The sequence below is a fragment of the Nematolebias whitei genome, chromosome 2 (assembly GCF_014905685.2).
Source record: "Nematolebias whitei isolate Nwh7 chromosome 2, NemWhi1, whole genome shotgun sequence".
NCBI lineage: Eukaryota > Metazoa > Chordata > Actinopteri > Cyprinodontiformes > Rivulidae > Nematolebias > Nematolebias whitei.
In genome coordinates, this window is record NC_056499.1 from 4499614 (window position 1) to 4522180 (window position 22567).

The 22567-nt window shown below is 39.4% G+C and overlaps 1 protein-coding gene across 1 annotated transcript; it reads left to right on the top strand.

Annotated features, from left to right (window-relative positions):
* The first annotated feature begins 16291 nt into the window (after nucleotides 1-16291).
* Nucleotides 16292-22208, top strand: btbd10b (BTB (POZ) domain containing 10b). Its single transcript, XM_037695680.1, has 9 exons — nucleotides 16292-16424; nucleotides 16741-16888; nucleotides 17598-17791; nucleotides 18138-18450; nucleotides 18655-18757; nucleotides 19484-19604; nucleotides 20195-20392; nucleotides 20496-20606; nucleotides 21195-22208. The coding sequence occupies exons 2-9, from the start codon at nucleotides 16788-16790 to the stop codon at nucleotides 21524-21526; spliced, it is 1473 nt and encodes a 490-aa protein (XP_037551608.1). The 5' UTR covers nucleotides 16292-16424; nucleotides 16741-16787; the 3' UTR covers nucleotides 21527-22208.
* The last annotated feature ends 359 nt before the right edge of the window (nucleotides 22209-22567 follow it).

Sequence of the window (22567 nt, forward strand, 5' to 3'; positions counted from 1 at the left end):
CTTTGGGTCTGACATGTCTTTGCCCTGCACACCAAGTTATTAAAGTAACCTTACCCCACATTAAATATTCATATGTTAGAAAGAGGAATTTTCCTCTCCCATTAAAAATGATGTACCAGGTTTTCATGTTGTAACTTCACCCCCAAGACTTCGTATGATTAAATGTTGCTTGGGAAAAAAAAACAAGATATTTTTCATCTTTTAAAGGAATGACATTTGTAAGTTGCGCCCCACAAGCCATTAGAGAAGCAACCTTGTTTATTTAAACAGGAAACGCGCCGACAGTTTCAAATGTGCGTACTTAAAAATTCATAAAAGTTCAGATGATCAAAAGCTCAAGTTGACGAATCGCATGTAAGCTGCATCTGCTTTTAACTTGGCTCAGAGATGGTGCAGGCAAACATCCATGAATAACTGCAGTCAATTAACCTACCAGTTCAATATTTGTACATGGATGTGAATATATGTATTTAAGTTTGATAAGTAAAAAAATATATATACATATACACGTGTTATTTTATTTGCACAGAATTAATCAAAGTGCACCAGTGCATCCAAGATTATTTATTACATGCAATTTAATAAAAATCTAACAAAGTTAAGTCAGGTCCTCTGAACGGATTCTTCTTATTGAAACGTTTTGTCTTTTATCCAGAAGACTTCTTCAGTCTGAGGAGCAGCAATAAACTCAGTCTTATCAGTATCACCTTCTCATAGTGGATCAACCAGTTTGTTGTTGACATCCAGAACTAGCTAAAGATGAACGCTGGTTTGAGAGAGGAGTGAAGGATGCGATCTTTGTGAAGAGAAAGCGTCCATTATTAAACGGGGGCGGAGCCTCCGTGTCCAACTGTCCCCCTCATACAATGCTGTTATTGTTAGTATCGCTCAGCCCCTGTGAATAGCAAGCGGCCATCAGGGCACTAACGATCAGTCTCCTCCTTTAATGTGAACAGCTAGTTCTGGCTGTCACCAGCTAACTGGTTGATATGTTAACATGAACATAATTGGATTAAACGGCCATTCGGAATAAAAATGCGTCACGTAAACGCCCCATTCAGATTATTCTTTGTTGATTCAGCTCGATCCAAATGAATTTATAATCAGAATGAGACGGGCGGTTTATGCCCATTCATAATCCGAAAGGTGAGCATGTGAACACTTAATCTGTTCATTTTTTTCCCAATCATGAAAAACTGACCTGACTGCGCCTGTGCGACCCATGTCATTTCCGTCTGGCTAATGCTAATAATATTAGCATGTCTGGGAAGTAAAACTGGTAGGTGAGCGACACAACATTTCTACTAGAAACTTTGAACGAGCTCAAAATGATCTGCGTCACCTGCAGCTCAGTCAGGGAGTGCAGTGACGTCTCCACCGTCATTAAAACCTGTCGCGGGTCCATTTTGGGCGCTCAGGTTTGTTTACGTTCACCCCGGAAGTAGAACTTCTTCTTCTGTGTTTTTTTAAGGACAGTTTCCCACTCTGCACATGTCAGTACTTCTGTTCAGAATAAAACCAAGCTGCATGTAAACACTCGTCATGAACGGATTGTGCCCATGTAAACGATACATTTGAATTATTTAATCTGAAAACATTTCAATCCGGTCAAAGAATTTTGCACATGTAAACATGGCTTTTGAGAAGGTGCTATTTATAAGACTGAGTTTGTTGCAGCTCCTCAGACTGAAGAAGTCTTTTGGATAAAAGACAAAACATTTCAACAAGAAGAATCCGTCCAGAGGACCTGACTTTACTTTGTTAATTTTTTCTACCTGGATTATTGAGCATATGCATCCAGATAATTTGATGAATATATTTAGATTTAATTTTATTTTTGAATAAAAGGCTAGTTTAGTTTATATCATCATAGGAACCCTGGTGAAGTTAAGTACTATCTTTTTTTTTGCAACAGTGGCAACTACGTTTCCAACAGGTGTGACATTCTGTTCTGTTCTCATTGATATAAACACTCAAGTTTCCAGTTTAACACCCTGATTCTGGTTAAGCATTTTCACTGGAATGTTGCTTCATGGAAGGATGTCATTGTTGACCACAAAGCTTCCGAAGTGGAGGATTGTGATTTTAGCTAAAGACACATTTGACTGCGTTCAGTCAAAGGCTGACACAAAGCACAGATAAACCGATGACTAGCTGAAAGGGACAGACCAGATTTATACACACAGAGTGCAATGTGTGAAACTTGATCATGATCTTTGTGTTTTCCACAGTCGAGAAAAACAACGAAACGCTGAGCAGAACAAACAAGATGCTCTGTCTTGCAAAGTAGGTGACACGTGAATTACTGGTACCTGACCAGCTCAGCTTTTGGTGATAAAAAAAACAAAGGTTTATGTGCAAAGGCAGTTTTCAGGTCAGTGTGAACTGTGGCTCGCTGCAGCAAGCTGAAGATGGTTGTGAATTCTGCAGCAAGCTGACTTGGCACATCGTTTCAGCATTCTCCTTCCGATCCTGGTGCTTTGCTGGTGCTGATGCTGCGCAGGACGTGCAGTGCCTGGTGCTGCTGGAGGATGAGTGGCAGGTCATGCTCTGATTGTGTCAACAATGTCCTCTGCCTGCAGTCCTCAACAAAGGGAGAGAAGAAGGTGTTAAGTTGATCCAGAAGGGAAGTGTCAGTGTAAAAAGGATGTGTCATTGTTTGTAATCTGCCATATGTTGGATGCCATAGCACATGGACCAAGGACTGAAGCTGTCTTTGTATCTGAGAAGAAATCATTACATTAACACAGATACTGGATTTTTGTTCGAGTTGCTCATAAATGTATTTTGATTTCTGCATATTAGTTCAATAATGTGATGTGTAATAGTATCACTGGAAAATACTCAAGATGCAGTTTTTTTTTAATCAGTAACTTTGTTGTCAACTTGTTAAAGATATCATTGTGCAATTAACCATGAATAATCTGAAATCCAAAAGTGTATAAATTCATGTGTAAGCTAATTTGTTTTTCTGCAGTCACGCTGTCAGCATGTCTTAAAGACATAAAAAACTAGATGACCCTAAATTCTCTCATTTTGAACACAGACAAGACTGAGGTTTAAGTTTTGGACCTGAACATCTTAGGAATGAATTTTTTCAGTCGTTCTCCCTCCTTAGATGCATTAATCTGTCCTCCAGCTCTAATGTTAAAAATCTTGGTGTTATTTTTGATCAGGACATGTCTTTTATCCCCCACATTAAAACCATTACTAGAACCTCCTTCTTCCACCTGCGTAATATCACTAACATTAGAAACATCTGATCTAAAGATGATGCAGAAAAACTGGTCCATGCATTTGTCTAGACTGGACCATTGCAATGGTTTATTATCTGGGTGTCCAAATACTTCTTTAAAACGTCTTCAGTTGATCCAAAATGCTGCTGCCAGAGTCTTAACTGGAGTTACTGGGAGAGATCATATCTCTCCAGTTTTAGCTTCTCTCCATTGGCTCCCTGTCAAATCCAGAACTGAATTCAAAATCTTACTTCTAAACTACAAAGCTCTCAACAACCTGGCTCCATCTTATATTACAGATCTTATTGTTTCGTATTTTCCTAACACAGCACTTCACTCTCAGTCTGCAGGTTTACTTGTGGTTCCTAGAGTTTCCAAAAGCAGAATGGGAGGTAGAGCTTTCAGTTCTCAGGCTCCTCTCTTGTGGAACCAACTTCCAGTTTCTGTCTGTGAGGCTGACACATTTTCCAGTTTAAGACTGGGATTAAGACTTTCCTTTTTGATAAATCCTATAGTTAGGGTTGTTATGCTGCTATAAACTTAGACTACTAGAGGACATATTGACCTCATTTCCTTAAATGAATTGTTAAAATTGAATAGTTTTCATTTGATACTATTTCTATCTTAGCATGTAATTCATGACCTGCCATTGTGTATCTGTTCTTACCAAACCCAGCCGGTCGAAGCAGATGGTCCTCTTGTCCTGATCCTGGTTCTGCTAAAGGTTTCTTCCTCATGAGGGAGTTTTTCTTTCCACTGTCGCCTTCATGCTTGCTCAAGATGAGAGTTCTGTGATGGAGTTAAACTCAAAGCTGCTCCTCAGATAAATAATGTTCAATTATTATTTTATAGATGAATGTTTCTGTTCAGTCCCTGAGACAACTTCTGTTGTGACTTGGCGCTAAATAAATTGAATTACTGCAGCAGGCCGACCGCCATGTAAACATTTCGGTTCAGATACACACGAGCCGTCTTCAACAGTTCTACAAACAATTCTTCTAAAACTCACACTTTGTTTGTTTTGTCCCTCAACTCTCATTTTGTGACTTACTCTCTGACAGCTTGTCAATCAATCACTAAGATTTTCTCATCCAGCTGAGGAAGAAACACACACTTCACATTTCCAGCAAAATCTGTAGCAATAAATCATTAGAAAACAAATTGTATTTATTCCATTCATGACTAGATACTATTGAGTGCAAATAAACCAGAACCAAACAAACCCAAGACTAATGGCAAATGTAATTAGTGGCTAAAGTTGTACACAGATTAACCTATGATAGATTAATCAATAGATTATGATAGAGTAACTGTGAATGGCAGTTTTAAAATCAACCTCAAGTTCATGCTTAATGTTGTTTAAATGCCATCAAATAAGGTTCAAGTTCTTTATTGTCATTCGCATCACATGTGGTACATGAGGTGGAACGAAATTGTGTACTCAAGGTTCCAGTTATTTCCAAAAATAGCAATATTATAAAGTATTTAAAAAAGAAACTGTATACAAGGAACTAAAATATACTCTAAACAATAATAATATAACATAAACCAGGTGTTTTAAACAGCAGCCTCAACATGAGTCTGTTGTGAGCAGATAGGTATGAATATAGCAGCTTATGGGAAAAAAATCAGCAGCATGAATAATCAGCAGCACAAAGTCACATATCACCAATTAAAGTGGCATTACAGTGATTTTTTTTCTAGTTTGGGATTTATGAGTCTAACAGCCTTAGGGTAGAAGCTGTTCCTCAGTCTAGTGGTTCTGCGCTTAAGGCTCTTCAACCTCCTGCCTGGGGGGAGTGGGGCAAAAAGTGTGTGCTGGGTGAGTGAAGTCCCTCATGATGCAGCTTGCCCTCTTCCTGCATCTGGAGGTGTAGATGTCTGTGATGGAGGGGAGGCTGACCCCAACATCTTCTGTGCAGACTTGAAGATGAAGCAGGTCTACTGAAGCCATTTAACACATGGGACTCTCAGCATTAACTACTCATTAACACACCGGCCATTTTTCTGTTAATGTTCATCAACTTTCATTCACACATCCTTGTGAAATACAAAGTACTCAGAATGCAGATCATTCATGCAAGATAGATGGTCCATTAGGTGATCCAGTCTACAACATAGTAGTACTCGTAGTTTCACAGTTTTGTTATATCAGGTCACTGTAACAATAAATGTGTACACCAAGATTCACTCATTCATGTTATAGTTAGGAAGTCCAGTTACCTTTCAGTTCAGCAATAAAGAGAAGCCCACAATGTAAAGTGTAGCAGAGATGGAGAAAAACAGCTGAACATATTCAAGTATACATTATCTCTCATTACATTGCTGATTAGAAGAAACATTTATTCAAAGCGTGTTACAGGTCAATACACTGATGAGCATGTCAGGGTAAATGGGGACATTTCAAAATATTTCAACATATGGGTCTGTTAGAAATGTCTCGTCTTTTTTTTTTTTTTACTTCAAAGCTGACCTTTTAACACTGAGCCAACCATCAGAAACAGGAATTACATGTCGAGACATGACAGCAGGAATCAAAGCCTGACTATTCAAGTGAGAACATTGAGTCTATCCACACACATTCATGGGGTGAGGGGGTTATTGCACAGCTGGCTTGTTGATATCAAAACTAAAGACTTTAGCAGAGCGACGTATTTTAACATGAATTTTCATATGAGCAAACAAAAACACAGCATCAATCATTTATCAATTTATTTAATGCATTGGTCAGGATGGCAGGTTACACCCTGACCACCAAACAATCACAGGTCCAATACATTTTTTCATTTTATTTTTTCATTTACTCTTTATTTATCCAGGTAGTCTCATTGAACCACGAGAACTCATTTTCAAGAGAGACCTGTTTAGGGAGCAGATGGGGGTTAAGGGCCTTGCTCATGGGCCCAGAGTGGAGCAAATGAGGGTGGGGGCAGTATAATAATAATAATAATAATAATAAGTCTTAAGAAACAATTATATAAATATAAACATAATTTATCTAAAATATCACTTTTTTGGCTATGGAAAGTACCAAAAGTACATATTTTTTTAATTCTGTCTGAATGTATCCTCAATATTGTGGCATTAAGTAGTAAATATTTACTTCATAAATATTAATAAACTTGGTTATGAAAATGTGGCTGCTTTGTAAGTTGATAGACATTTTATACTGACCCAAACACTAATATCAGTGATAGACACATAATATACATTAACATTATTGGGAGTATTTCTACTTTACATTGGCAGATCTTAGAAATGTGCCAGATCATCTTAGCTGGACTTACTGCTTGTTTTAATAACCTTACCCCCAGTTCCATTTTCATATTGTGGCAAAACTATCCAATGCTTTTTGTTTTTTCATGTTTATCTTAATATAATGTCTCTGGTTTTCCTGTGAAATAACAAACTACATGATATAAAGTCATTGTCTTGCCAAGGTGGAATTTTCTGCCTTATTTACCTTTAACAGCAGCTACTTTTTATTTCCTTACATTATCAAAACCTCTCTTTACTTGAGTCATTTTATGTATCCTTGCATACTATGAAAGTATTACAACTTTAGAAAGTGGCAGCTCAGCTAAAATGTATCTACAGGGGGTCTGAGTAGGGGTCAGAGTAGCTCAAGAAAAGAAAGCCCATGCATGCACAGGGAGATTGTCCCAGTTGAGCTTCTTGATGATGGTGGATCGGAGTAAAAACATTAACAACACCCCAACAAAAAAGCACCAGCAACTGCAGCTCAAATATGTTATCCCTGTTTTCTCCCTTTCATTTGACTCAGACTCTATGAAAAAGACGAAGCGTTGCTGTAGCTCACTTGTTAAATCACAGAGAAGTTTGAACAGTTTTACTTAAATCTTTATTATTCACACGCGCTACCATTATGATTAAATGGTGACAGAAAAATGGAAAGCAGTGCATGTGTGAAATAGTCTTAACAGGAGTCCGTCTGGTGAAGAACATGAGTAAAACACAGAGAAGGAGCTGACAACACACTGAACACATGCTGATCAGGTAACATGACTTGGGTGGAAAAAATAGATCCCAATCCCCCTGCAGAATATAAAATGTCATGAAGCAATACTCTGAGTGGGTGGAAACAATTGCTACATATATTTTGTGACTATCAGTTATAGGAAATTTCTTGCGGAAGGCTCTTTATTGGATCGTTTTGTTGTGTTACCATGGCAATCTGAAAGATGGGCTCTTCTGTCGGCGCTCAACTTGTGTGAGTTTTATTTTAATCCAGGTCAGGGTGCTTTACTAAAATTAATCGTGCTGATTTTAATGCACAAACCTAAAGCAAAATGAGTTCAGTTGAAATTTGGATAAAAAACAAAGCTAATGATGAAAATAAGATGGTGAAATATGGATGGAGCAAGAAGGCATTGTCTAAAAATACAAATAAAAAAAAAAGAAACAATGAAAAGTGAAAAGACCAAACAGACCGGAGAAAACTTTTAAAAATAAAATATGAAGTATAGTAAATATAAAAACTACATTTAATAGAAATTTGTTTTCATTTTTTATTCAGGAATCTTTTTTTTTTGTTTTTCTGTGTTTGTTTGGGGCAGCACGGTGGTGCAGTTGGTAGAGCTGCCGCCCAGTGTTGCCAGATAAAGTGGAGGTTTTCCAGCCTCAAAATTCGTTAAAAACTGCCGCATCACACAAAAATTCACCCAATCAATATATTGTTACAGTATATTTACTGTTTGAACATGAACGCACATCAGCACAAGCCAAAGTAATTTAACAGCATGTGGCAAAATGCAACAATCCAACAAAAATCTTCCCAGAGCTCCCAGCAAAATCAGAATAAAAACCGCCCAATCTGGCAACACTGCTGCCGCCTCTCAGCGAGAAGGTCGCTGCATCAAATCCCAGCCAGGAGCCTTTCTGCAAGGAGTTTGCATGTTCTCTCCGTGTTGCGTGGGTTTTCTCCTGGTACTCTAATTTCCTCCCACAGATCAAAAACATGCATGTTAGACTGATTCATGGTGACCTGTCCAGGTGTCCCTGTGATGGACTGGAGACCTGTCCAGGGTGTCCCCCGCCTCTCACACAGTGATAGCTGAACATGGGCCCCAGTGGATGTTTGGTAAGAACATATGAGAGAATGTTAACAGATCAGAAGCATCTGGCAGTGTTCACTTTTTAACAGAAACTAATAAAAAAAGTAAAGTTCAGAGCGACGTGTAAATCTCCATAATTGCTGTGCCTACCTTCAATCACAACATGCGTGTGTGTGTGTGTGTGCGTGTGTGTGTGTGTGTGTGGTTGCATTATGTATATTTATACATACATAATGCATTAATTTGTGATCACTCAAGTTTTTGTGAAAAGTGCTGTGCTGTTCCAGTGATCAATGAGATGAACCAAAACAATGTCGACAATCAGGAAAACATTGTGTGCATTTTAATCACTGTTGGGCTTTTTGTGCTCAGTTATTGAAAAGCCCATTAATAAAAAACAGTTTGAGATACAGTCAAATACTAATAAAATACACACTTTTATATGCAAGTGTCTTTCAAACCACCAAAATCTGTTGTGTGTTAATACGAATTAAATAATTTGCTTAAAAACCTTTTAGGGGAGATCAAATGTTTGACTGATAACATCCGTCCGTCCATTATCTTTTACCCGCTTCTTTTTGGGGTCACTGTTTCAGGCATCACTGTGTGAGGGGCGGGGGACACCCTGGACATGTCTCCAGTCCATCACAGGGACACAAAGAGACAAACAACCATTCACTCTCTCACCTAGGAACAATTTAGAGTTACCAATCAGCCTAACATGCATGACAACACTTTTAATTACAAAATTAAAATGTGATTTGGTTTGTTGCTCATGGTTTTATTGTGTTTTGATCAAGCTTGTTTGTCAGATCCATAGTTTAATATACTTTTTTAAATCTTATTTTTATCCCATTTAATTATATATCAGTGTAAAGCTGATTTTTACACAATAATTACTTGGTTTTTTTTTAAGTAACATTTTATTTAAACGTTCAGGTCCTAGTTTTTTGTACTCTTAAACCACAGTGACCTCTTGTGGATAAAATCTACATGTCTAATGAAAGCTTTGGAAAAACGTTTGATTGCAGTGAATCTTTCTGAACAAGCCACAGAACATGTATTTTTGTAACTTTGGAGTCTTATTTCTATACCAGTAAAGATAAATGTACTGACAGTAAAGAAACTAAGAAAACATTCTGCATTGGCTGCTGGTTCAGCTACACCTCCAACTCTGAACAGCAGCCATTACTGCTGGTGTTTCCAAGGTCCATTTCTCTGAAGATGCTCTCGAGCAGCAGAGCTCACTGTTTGGAGGACTGCAGGTGAGAACATGTTACTCAGAGAACATCTGTCCTTGGTGAGCCCGGTGGAAGCTGTTCTGGTTTTTACTCCTCATCTGTAAAGGTTTGTTAGTGTTTAGCAGTCAAAGCTGCATGAAATGGGATGTTTGGATAAAAATTTTAAAAAAATCTTCAACTTTTATTAAACTCAGCTGATACAGGTTTGGTTTTTTATTCATTATTTTTGCCGGACAGCACGGTGGTGCAGTTGGTAGAGCTGCTGCCTCTCAGCGAGCAGGTCGCCCTGGTTCAAATCCTGGTCTGGGGGCATTTCTGGGTGGAGTTTGCATGTTCTCTCCGTGCTGCGTGGGTTTTCTCCAGTTACACCGGTTTCCTCCCACAGACCAAAAACATGCATGTTAGACTGATGGTAACTCTAAATAGTTCCTAGGTGAGAGAGAGAGTGAATGGTTGTTTGTCTCTTTGTGTCCCTGTGATGGACTGGAGACCTGTCCATGGTGTCCCCCGCCTCTCGCACAGCGCTGGCTGAACATGGGCACCAGTGACCCCTGTGACCCAAAAAAGGAAGAAGCGGGTAAAAGATGATGGATGGATGGATTATTTTTACCTAATACAAATTTTTTTAGGGATTAAAGAGTGAAAGTAACATGAAGCTTTCCGTGCAGACAACAAGAACATCCATCCATCCATTTTTTCCTTTCTAGGTTGGACCTGGTGGTTTCTACCTCCAGTAGTAATTGTACGAGAAGTGGAGTACACCTTAGACAGGCTGCAAGTCCTTCACGAGGCCATGTAGAGTTACTAATTAACCTAATCTGCATGTTTTTGGTCTGTGGAAGGAAACTGGAGAAAACCAACACATGCATGAGGAGAGCGTGCAAACTCCACACAGAAAGGCCAGGAGTGCTAACCACTGCTCCACTGTTCGTCCCTAATGAGAACATGCTCTTTCACCTGCTAGTCAAAGACCATGCAAAAGATTGTGATAGATCTGATTCTGATTATCCTAATAAAGCTGTTCTGGCAGGAGTTGCTCCTCTCTGTAAAATAATTCCATGAAGAAATAAAATGTTTAGTTCGGCAACAAAAGGCTCTTCCCTTTCACCAACCAGTTGCCGTAATTTAGATGTGCACATGTTTATATGGTTTCATAAGCGAAGGTATGATGATGTCAGCTATCTAAAATAAATCAAGATTTGTCACACAATAAATTAAAGTGAGGTGACCATATTTAATAATAAAGTAACCCCATTTATAGATTTCAGGGAAAGCATTATATGGCCCTGCTGTCCTTCCATACCTCCAAACACAATGCAGAGGCCAGAGCAGTGCAGCTGTCCTCCTGCAGATATGTCATGCAAGAACCCATAACTTTTACAATGAAGTGCTGTTGAATCAACAATTTTTAAACTAAATTACAAAAAAAAAATCAATGATACAAAATTTTAAAAAAGCAAAGTCATGGAATAAAACAACAAAATCAATCAAAAAAATCTATACCGACCCAAATGTGAACGGGCTATTGCAGCTAAGGCACCTAAATATAGTTCAAGGAGATGAGTCACTTTATGTGTGTTATTTTCTTTGTGACATGGAGGTGACCCCGTTTAATGATTTACATGCAATTCTTCCCATCAGTCCAAGTCCTCTAGCGCACCAACTGCATACCGTCCCTCAGATGGCTCACATTCTGAGTGCATGAGGTAATGAGATCGCTTGGTTAAGTATACTACACGGGTGCAAAAAAAAAATCTAGCCTCGTTGAAATCGCAGGAGGTGCTAAGTGCTGTTTATGTGCATGGTGCAGATTGCTGATAAAGACATGGCAATCGAAATGACCCTACATGTACTGTACTTCCATTTTGTTCTCCCGTACTGAGAACATATCGGCCTTGGTCTTGCCAGCACATACATCAAATTAACTGTATTACTGACATTAATTTAATCTACTAAATGTTTTGTAATAACTGATTAATTTAATTATGGAGTGATATGGAAGCTTTTAAGTAGTTTTATAGAAGCAAACTTACACACAACCTGCCAGACAATAAAAATAATTATTGATTTAGGAGTTAAGTGATCAAATATAACATTTTACTTAAAGTTGCATAAAAGACATCAAGTACGGCAGAAGCGCACGATTGATACAACATGACATCGTGCTGGAGAGTTAAATGACAGAGAAATTTAGATCCTTCTGTGGCACCTATTTCTTCAGTCGCAGCATAGCCATTCCTTCGCCACATTTAGAAAATGTCCCCCCTGGTTACCTAACGCACCTTGTGACACCGTGACAAGGTTATCCACAGAGCACGCATCACACAAATGTGATGCTAGGTATTTCAAAGGAGGTTAGCTGTATGTTTTTCAGATGCCCAGTCATGTTTTTATGATTGATAGTGTGAGTGAATCTGCAGATGGGCCTCCTGAATCCACATACAGCTTCATACTGCTGATTTTTTTAGAAGAGGAAAACTGTAGAAATCAAAATTTGGGTGTCATTTTCTGCACCTAAATGCATCATGCACACTTTGACAGAATTTATATTGATCCATGTCCAAAATAAAGTGTGAATTATTTGTAAATTTTACTTGTATTAGAGACAAAAGTGTAACAACTAATATAAAAGCTGATTCTAGACATTGTAAATAAAATGGTTTGCCATAATGCTGTCCTTGAAATTTATTTCATAGACACAAAGCGAGCAGCTGCCACAACGAACCACAAAACATCCGTACATCTAAACCCCAACACTTATCTTGGTGAACAGATTGCTTCTTTCAGCGTGGTGGTGCAGTGGCACTTCTCAGTGACCCCTCCATGCTTGCATGAGATGAACCGTTAAAAGAAATTGTGTTGCTAATAAATTCTGCTTGACAGTCATTGCCGTTTCAGTGAGTATATGTTTTCACTGCAGTCCCACTGTATGAGGCAAACCTGATCAAATATACACCCAACATCCATGTTCTCATAAATTGTAGGCTGCCATGAGCATCTTAGTAAAAGGCTTTGCTGTTACACGTAAATAATACAAATTAAGTTTAAAAAAACAGAGTGGCAAACAAGGCCCTTTGCAGAGGTGTTGAAAGACAAGTTAGTGAATTGTGGTTGAGGTGGTGTCATTGCAGATGCCTGCTCCCATTGATGCACCAGACATGTGACATCAACATCAACGGTGAAATTTGCTCATTGATGACCGGGGAGGGCGACCCTGTATATAAAGGAGAGTGCCTTCCTCCCACGAAAGACTTATCAACAAGTTTGTCTTCTTCACACTGGTTGTTACGGAGCTACTGGAAATAAACTCGACAAACTTCAACTTGAGGACAAAATTCTGGTAAGACTTAGCATGATGGTGAATAAGTGTGTGGATATGTCAGAAAAAAATATGGTGACACAGTAAAACAATTTGCTCACTAAGAGATCTGTTTGGTTTGTTCCAGTTCTCAATATGCTTTCACTAAAGCATTTGGAGATGTTGGTTCTGTTCATCTTCTTCATCAGTATCCTCACAGAGGGAAGCCCACTGAGGTAAACAAAAAAAGTGCTTTTTTATTAATGGTGTTTATTTTATGAAATCTGACTCTAACTGCAGAGGTGAACTGTTGTTTGTTTTGTTGTTTTCTGTTTCTGCAGAAAGAGATCCATCAGTGAGGTTCAGCTCATGCACAATGTTCAGGAACACAAGGAAGTGGGAGACAGACAGGACTGGCTTCAGGAAAAGTTAAAGGAAATTATAACTTTCAGCCCCAATCCACAACATGTGCAAGCAGGAAATGTTAAAAAGCGTCTCCAGAAGGATGTTTTTAGGCCAAAGATGTAAAAAAAAAAAAGTTAATATTTACCAAATAACTTATCAATCAAATACTCTATTTATTTATTTATTTGTTTATTTATTTGTTGTTTAATCATTTATTTATTTATTTTTTGTTGTTTTTAATTTTTTATTGATTTATATATACTTTGTATTTTAATTATACTTTTTTACATTATGTTAATATTTTTCCAATTTTATAATTTGAATAATATTTTTGCCAGTTAGTTAGTTAGTTAATTACTTAGTTAGTTAGTTAGTTAGTTTAAATTATTTGTGAATCAATAGGCTAGTCCGCTTCAAAGATTTTGTTTTTATTGTGTTGTGCAAATAAGGACCAACAACAAAGCAAATTTTATAATGTATATTTTGAAAGTTTTATCCATCCATCCATTCATCCATCCGTCTGTCCATACATCCATTCATCCATCCGTCTGTCCATCCATCCATCATCTTCCTTGTTATGAAGTTGGGTCTCGGGGCAGCATCTTGAGCAGGGAGGTCCAGACATCTCTCTCCACAGCCTCCTCTTCCAGCTCTTCTGGGAGGACTCCAAGATGTTTCCAGGTCAAACGAGAGACATAGTCTCTCCAGGGTGTTCTGGGTCTTCCCCGGGGTCTCCTCCCAGTTGAACATGCCCAAAGCACCAGGCGCCCAGGAAGCATTCTTACAAGATGCCTAGAGCACCTCAACTGGCTCCTCTCAATGCGGAGGAGTAGTGGTTCTACTTCAAGTCTCTACCTGATAACAACTTCTCACCCTGTCTCTAAGGGAGAGTCCAGCTACCCTGCAGAGGAAACTCATTTCAACCTCCTGTATCTACAATCTCATTATTTCAGTCACTACCCAGAGTTCATGACCAGAGGTGAAGGTAATAACAAAGACCGACCGATAAACAGACAGCTTGACAGCTCAGCTCTCTCTTCACCACACTGGACCGGTACAAAGTCCACAATACTGCAGATGCTGCACCACCAATCTGTCTGTCAATCTCATGCTCCATTCTTCCCTCACTTATGAACAAAACCCCGAGATACTTGAACTCATCCACTAGAGAACCTCAGTGGAACCTCACCCTCGACCTGAAGAGCGCAAGCCACCTTTTTCCTACTGAGGACCATGGCCTCCAATTTGGAGGTACTGATTCTCATCCCAGTTGCTGTGAACCACTCCAGTGAGAGCTGAAGATCACAGTACGATGATAACAGGGCCACATCATCTGCAAAGAACAGAAGTAGAACCCTGAGGCCACCGAACCAGAATCCCTCCGCCACCTGGCTGCACTGAGAACTCCTGTTCATAAAAGTTATGGACAGAATCGGTGGCAGAGTCCAACTCCCACCCTGAAGGGGTCCAACTTACTACCGGCAATGCGAACCAAACTCTTGCACTGCTTGTTAGGGAACAGCCCGTAACAACGGGCCCCCAATCCCATACTCAAGGAGCACCCCCCACAGTGTACCCCGAGGAACACGGTCGAGTGCCTTCTCCAAGCCCACAAAACACATGTAGACTGGATAGGCAACTCCCATGACCCCTCGAGGACCTTAGTGAAGGTAAAGAGCTGGTCCAGTGTTCCACGGCCAGGACGGAACCCACATTCCTCCTGGATCTGAAGTTCGACCAACGATCGGACTCACTTCTCCAGTACCCCTGAATAGACCTTAGGGATGCTAAAGATAGCGACGCCCCTGTGATTGGAGCACACCCTCCTGTCTCCCTTTTTGAAGAGGGGAACCACCACCCCAGTCTGGCAATCCAGTGGCACTGCCCCTGATGTCCATGCAATGTTGCAAATGCATGTCCACCAGGACAGCCCCACAACATCCAGAACCTTAAGGAAATCAAAACAAATCTCATTCACCCCCGGAGCCCTGCCGCTGCACAGCTTTTTATCTACCTCGGTGACCTCAACCGGGTTATGGACAAACCAACCCCAAAGTCCCCCGACTCAGCTTCTTCCATGGAAGATGTGCTGGTGGGATTGAGAAGATCTGAGAAGTATTCCTTCCACCTCCCAACAACATCACTGTTTGAGGTCAACAGCACCCCACCTTCACTGAGCACAGTGTTAGTAGGAGCTGCTTTCCCCTCCTCGGTCTGATGGTTCGCCAGAATCTACTCGGAGCCGACCGAGTCTCTATCCAAGACCTCAGCGAAGTTCTCCCACATCCGAACTTTTGCCTCAGCAACAGCCAAGGCTGCAGAATGCATTATGTTGCTACAAATGTTTATTTTATTTTGTAATTACATTTAAGAATGAATAAATATTACCTGTTGTATTTTGGCAAATCAGCAAAATAAAGTTTCTGTTGTTGTGTTTCTTTTGTTGTCTTTTAAACTAATACAATAAATTATATCCTAAAATTCAACAGAAAGAAGCAGAGAATTTTTTTTTTTTTTTTTGTATTTTTTTCAATAAATTAATATTTTATATTTACCACACTATGGTTTCTGTATCGGTTTGTCCTGGATCTCATCACCCACAAGCTAATATTCCTGATCCATTTTCTCTGAGTCCATGAACGTGTTTTACAACATTCATGAAGAAGTGCAGGAGTGGAAAACATGCAAATTATCGCGAGATTTGATATAGCTACGTCCCTTTTTAGTAAACAACGAAAATTGTTCTACTAGTTATAGAAAAACAACCTTTTGGAGTCTATACAAAATTAATCCCACTTTTTTTGCTTAATTTAAACGTAATAGGAAGCGTAGCAATAATAATAATTAAAATAATATATATTTTTTGCAAACATGGAACATACATGAACAAAACAGAACAATAGAGAACTAATTATAAACATAAACACAACAGTCAAGGGCATTAAGGTCATAAAATAATAATAACCACATAAAGGTTGAGGCGTCGTGTGCGTCATTGCGTCATCACGTCGATCCGTCAACGGTTGTTACGTTTTACGTCACCTGGGTGAGTGTGTTTTGAAAGGGATGCTGGTTGGTTAGCTGGCTATTGGGATTACAGCGGAAAACGGAGGCTGGTTTTATGAAGTAATTTTGATAAACTGTATCTACGAGACTGTCTAAAACGTGTGTGAGTACTTTTAACGTTGATTAACTGTTCACACTGTCGTCGAGGGATAATAGATCAAACACTTGTACTGTTAGCTAACAGCTAGTGTTAGCCACGTATGCTATCATAGCAAAGCATTTAGTTAGTCGGAGCCTGGCTCAAATTACAGAGACGTTGTTTACTATTTGTTTAGATATTAATATAGTCCTTGCATTGTTCATTGAGCTTAGTTTATGTAGATCTCTTTAGAACATGCGTGGTCGGTTAGGTAGTTTGTGGTTTGCTGTAGGGGACACAACTAACTACTGGCTTGTTGTTACCCGTTACTGCTGGCCAGATGATGAACGGTGAAAGATCCAGACCTGAGTCCCCTCTGTGCGGGTAATGGCAGCACCTCTGCAGTCATATGACAGTAACTCCAGTGATACCGAAAACGAGGAACGAAAAGCAACAAGCCGACCTCGCAAACTCTGCAATCATTCGAGGTAAGTCCCAGGAAAACCCCTGACAGGAGGAACATAACAAAAACTGCACAGGGGTCAGGATGGTTTTCATTATAAATAAGAACAAAATGTGAATCTCTAAGGTATACGAGATAAACAGCTGTTGTATTTGGTCTTTTTATTGTACAAAATGAAGGTTTTATTGTTGTACAATTCAGGTATGTAGAAGGCATACCTTAGACATGAGTTAGTAAGTAATTAGTTTTTCTGATTATAGAGGTGTAAGTTTTATTTGTTTTTCTAAGTTAACTTGAATAACTAAACACTAACCCTGAAGCTGTGGTGTTCATAATAACCCAATCTCTAATTTTTATTGCACACCATCATTCAGTATGTTTAGATCACTCGAGTGTAACAAAACACAGTTTGTTAGGAATCAGCAGTATTTTGTGGTTTGTGTGTAACTATTATTAGAAACCTTCATAATGTGGTTGGTCTAGTTGTTCTGGTTGTTGCGTATGTTTTCAAGGTCTCTTGTGCAATCCTGATTTCTGGTGTATATGTAAGAGTGAAGGGTCTCGTTTTTTTTTTTACTCCTCCAAAAACAAATCTCTATCAAATTCAATAAATCCTATTTTGTCATGCATATTGATTTTCTGATATGGCAGTAAAATAAAATGGGCGCTCTGGCTTTAAAAAAAAAAAGAAAAGAAAAGAGAGCATTACGTGTGTTTTTGTGTTTTAAAAACAGCAGTCAGGCCAGAGCTTCTCGAGTGGAGGCAGAAGAGAGGAAGATGAGCATGCATGGTGCCAGTGGGGGTTGTGACCGTTCACGTGACCGCCGTCGTTCTAGTGATCGCTCTAGAGACTCCTCACATGAAAGAGAAGGGCAACTCACCCCCTGCATTCGGAACGTCACGTCACCCACCCGCCAGCTCAACAGTGGTGAGTATGTATGAGAATAACAGAGCGCTTATATGAACATCATGCCTGAATTTAGCAGCTCTGCTCTGTTACAGCTGAGAAAGTTTTACTGCTTAGATGTGATTTATATGTCTGATCTATTCAGCTTCCATTTGTTCAAAGCTTGTTGCTTGGACTCGTTAGTTATAAAACATATGGTCTGTGTAGAGCTTCATGTCTGATTGTGGTTGTTTACTCGGACATCAACTATAACGTTTGATAAAAATAATAATGTTTCTTACTTGCAGGTTATGGGTTGTTAACATTTTTGCTTCGAGTTTAAAGGAAAACTTCTTTTTGAGTCACTGACCTTTCTGGGTGCTTATAGATCGTGAGCGGGATGGCCCATCATCGAGGCCCAGTAGCCCAAGGCCTCAGAGAATCTCACCTAGTGGTTCCAGCAGCAGCGGGGTGGTGAGCAGTCGCAACAGTAGCTTGTCCAGCACTGAAGGCACCTTAAAAAGTTTGGGAGCTGGAGAAATGGTTTTTGTTTATGAAAACCCTAAAGAGAGTGGAGCAAATGCCGCTGTTGGAAACCGAAACGTTAGGAGCTCAGAGAGAGTCACCCTAATTGTTGACAACACGCGTTTTGTCGTGGATCCTTCCATCTTCACTGCACAACCCAACACCATGTTGGGCAGGTACTGTACGCTTTGATCCTCATCACTGTTCGTGTTTTACTTTAATGACCACAAGAATTTAAGATGATCTCTCATTTGTAAACTTCCACGACAGACAAAAGTTAATTTTAAATGCCTAGGTGTGTCCAAGCTTTCATTGTGTTATATTTGTGGTCTTTTTTAATTTTTTTAAATTAAATAATCCTTTTTTTTTTTTTTTTCCAGAATGTTTGGATCTGGAAGAGATCATAATTTCACAAGACCCAACGAGAAGGGAGAGTACGAGGTGGCTGAGGGCATAAGCTCCACAGTTTTCAGAGCAATTTTGGTTAGTTTTAGTGAACTCCTTTAAATTTATTGAAATGTCTGAAGACCTGCGGACTCTTAAGCAAACTCTTTTATGATTGTTTTAAAATATGAACATGCATACTTTCATTGGGGTGGGTTTCACAGTAACATTCTTTGAGTCTAACTGTTTAACATTTAGCTTAATGTCTTTAAAAACAGAAATTGGTTATAGCAAAACTATATTTTGGCTAACTGCAGGACATTGCCTCTGTTTTTGTGTTAAACAGAGCAAGCGATACACAGTTTACTGAAGGAGATGCTCTTCAGAATTATTTTGAAGGTTTAATTTGATGACCTCTCATTTTATAAGCAGATTTGTCAAAACTAAAACTCTCTCTTCTAAATCAAACTCATATAATTTCTTTAAATCTGGAGGCTGGATTAAGCTCCTATGAGCTGCAGTTGTGACATTACCCCGGGCTGCACAGTTTTGTTGCACACATCTTTAAAAGCCAGTAATTATTAACTCGTATGCAATGTCCTGGCTCACTGCAAGTTATCGTTTTGCTTTTCAGGAACCCATCTGGTAATAGTTTAACGAATTGCCATGAATGATTTGTTAAGAGTTATTTTCAAGGTTTTATGTTAAACGGCTCATTTGATATACTTGATTTTTGTGTGTGTGTGTGTGTGTATTTTCTAAGTTATTGGATCATCTTTGTTTGAAACAAAGCGTTGTTTTGTGTGATTTCTGTCTAATTAATAGGATTACTACAAATCTGGGATAATCCGCTGTCCAGATGGAATCTCCATCCCTGAGTTGCGGGAGGCGTGTGACTATCTATGCATCTCCTTTGACTATAGCACCATCAAGTGCAGAGACCTCAGTGAGTATATGTTATGCTGTTAGTGTTGCACATTAAAGATGGCAGCCTGTGTCCATGCAAGCAGCTTCACCATGATACTTCTGTCTTCTAATATTCTTATAATATTAAACATTTATTTGAGCTAGTGAACTATAGAATCACATGTCCAGACGTAGTAGCTGGGGTTTCAGAGCTGGATCGAGCCAGAAAAGGTGGAATTGTTAGACCATCGTTAGGCTTTTTGTAGTTTTTACTGTATTGTTTGAGGGGGAGAAAAGCTTCTTAAAACTACAAAGTCCATGCTCGATAATCCAGAATAATAGAATAATCCAAACCAGTTTTGTTTGTGACAAGATGGTCTCTTTGGTACGCCCCCTCCTCCATTGCCAGCCCTCTTCCTTGAACAAGGTTGTGTTGTGTGTTTCCTTGACTGATGAAGCCTTCTGGATGGAAGGTGAAATGTTTCAGCACACAAAAAAAGACTGTCCAGATGACCTGACTGAAAAATGTTGGATTGTATACCTGGATTATTGAGCATGGACTTTGTTGGTTTTGTCTGGTTGAGTCCCGTTCTCAAACATCTCAACTTCTTGCATATTTTCCTTCAATAGGTGCCCTGATGCACGAGCTGTCCAATGATGGGGCTCGACATCAGTTTGAGTTTTACCTTGAAGAAATGGTTCTGCCTTTAATGGTGGCCAGTGCTCAGAGCGGGGAGAGGGAATGCCACATCGTCGTCCTTACAGACGACGATGTGGTGGACTGGGACGAAGAATATCCTCCACAAATGGGCGAAGAGTATTCACAGAGTGAGTGCAAGCTAATACAGTACAGAAAACAGGAACATAAGTCTTTGCATACTGCGAATAAATACAAATGTGCTATAAATAATGTACTTTTTCTTCTTTGCAGTCATTTACAGCACAAAACTGTACAGATTTTTCAAGTATATTGAAAACCGAGATGTTGCCAAATCAGTTTTAAAAGAGAGAGGATTGAAGAAAATAAGACTGGGCATTGAAGGTATGTTAAACTGTGGCATGATGATCGTGATGAATTCTGACTTTCATTAATGTTTCTCAGCTAATCTATTGTTCAAAGTATTTATTTTATGGTAGCAATTAAAGATTGAAGTCAAGTACTGGACAGAAAAAGGTGCTTGTTTGTGACTATCCACTATTATTCATCATTAACATTTCAGTGCTCTGCTCTCCCTTTATTTTTATTGTCACACAACAGTCCAAAGTGTCATCTTAGTATGTGATGTCATCATCATCATGTCGTTTAATTCTGTCTTTTAAAAGTGTATTTTTAGTTTGACATCTCATTGTCATTAACATTTTATAATAGAGGTTCAGAAACCAGTTTTGGAGCATAATGTGCATGTTTCTGGTGTCTAGTATGTAATACAGTGTGGATGAGGGTTCCATGACTTAGTGGTTGACTTTGCTAAAAACTGAAGTAAAAAGAGTCACTGTTAAACACAAATCATGACCAATCTGGGAAACGGACACTAATACAAATGTATTCACTTACAAAACGTATTAGAAACCGTTTTAGAAGTCGTTTAGATCCAGATGAACTTGACAATAATAAGGCTTTTGTCTGTAGGTTACCCTACCTATAAAGAGAAAGTCAAGAAGCGTCCAGGAGGTCGTCCGGAGGTCATTTACAACTACGTCCAGAGGCCCTTCATACGCATGTCCTGGGAAAAAGAGGAGGGTAAAAGCCGACATGTGGACTTTCAATGTGTGAAGTCTAAATCCATCACCAACCTGGCAGCTGCAGCCGCTGACATCCCCCAAGACCAGCTGGTGGTGATGCACCCCGGTCCACAAGTAGATGAACTGGACATCCTGCCTAATCATCCACCCAGTGGGAACCACTACAGCAACAACTACAGCAATGAGCCTGATCCTGACGCACCTTCACCTGCTGTTTGAGGACTCTGGTCCTCCATTAATGCCTCTGCCCCTCTCTTACCCTTGTTGTCCTATTCCCAGCATGCTGCAGCATGGAGCGCCTGGGGCACCAGAACCATATTGCCTTGACACCTCCTTTGCAGCCTTAGAGCCTCAAGAACCTGGGTGACTGGAGAGACAAGAAACTCGAGGAAATAAAGGCTGCTAAATGAAAGGGTTCACTGTTGTTTTCATTTTGTTTGTTTTTTTACTTGACCAAAGGAATTTGTTGTTGTTTGAGAGGGAAAAAACAGTAAAACTTAGTATTAACATGATTATGGTTATTATTTACAATGTTGTATATTTCTCGATGGGTTTGGTCGAGCACTGTGTGGTGTCGCTGTTTTCCTTCCAGGTTTTGTTTTACAGATAATTTGTGTTTTTGGTGGCATACTTGAGATGCTTTGAGGGGAAGATTTGTGAAAAGAGAAATTATGTCCTCAGCATTTACTGTCATGATCTCCAGCAGAACTCCTCATCGATGTCTTAGAACCTTGTTATGGGATATGTTGTCACTGGTTGGCTGGGTTTGGTATGTGATGTTACTCCTCCCACAGCCGAGATGTTAAGCAGAGAGCACGAGCTGCTGTGGTCAGAGTGTGTGTGCAAAGCTTGAAATTGTTGTTTAAAATCGACTTGTAAAATTCTGAAATAAAGATCAAATAAAAGCAGGTTGTGTATGTTTGATGCGTTGCTACAAATCAATTTCCATAGCGGGATTCACTCGGGACATGTCAAATTCACTTAATTTTCATCAATCAGTTGACACAATTTGAAGTCATCAACCGATAGATTGCTGTAAAACTTCAAAAGGACTGCAAGGTGATTTCTGGTGACTCAAATGGACGTTTGAAAATGACCCAAAACGCAAGCGAATTTCTTTCGGCCTCTACAAACAAAGCAGTGAGCATCCCTAAACTTTTTTATTCTGCATCATACAACATGTTGCTGCCACTTGAGGGCAGTCTCGGGAAATATATGTAACATTCTGGTGGTTAAGCTGCTTTGGTTGTGTGCATCCAG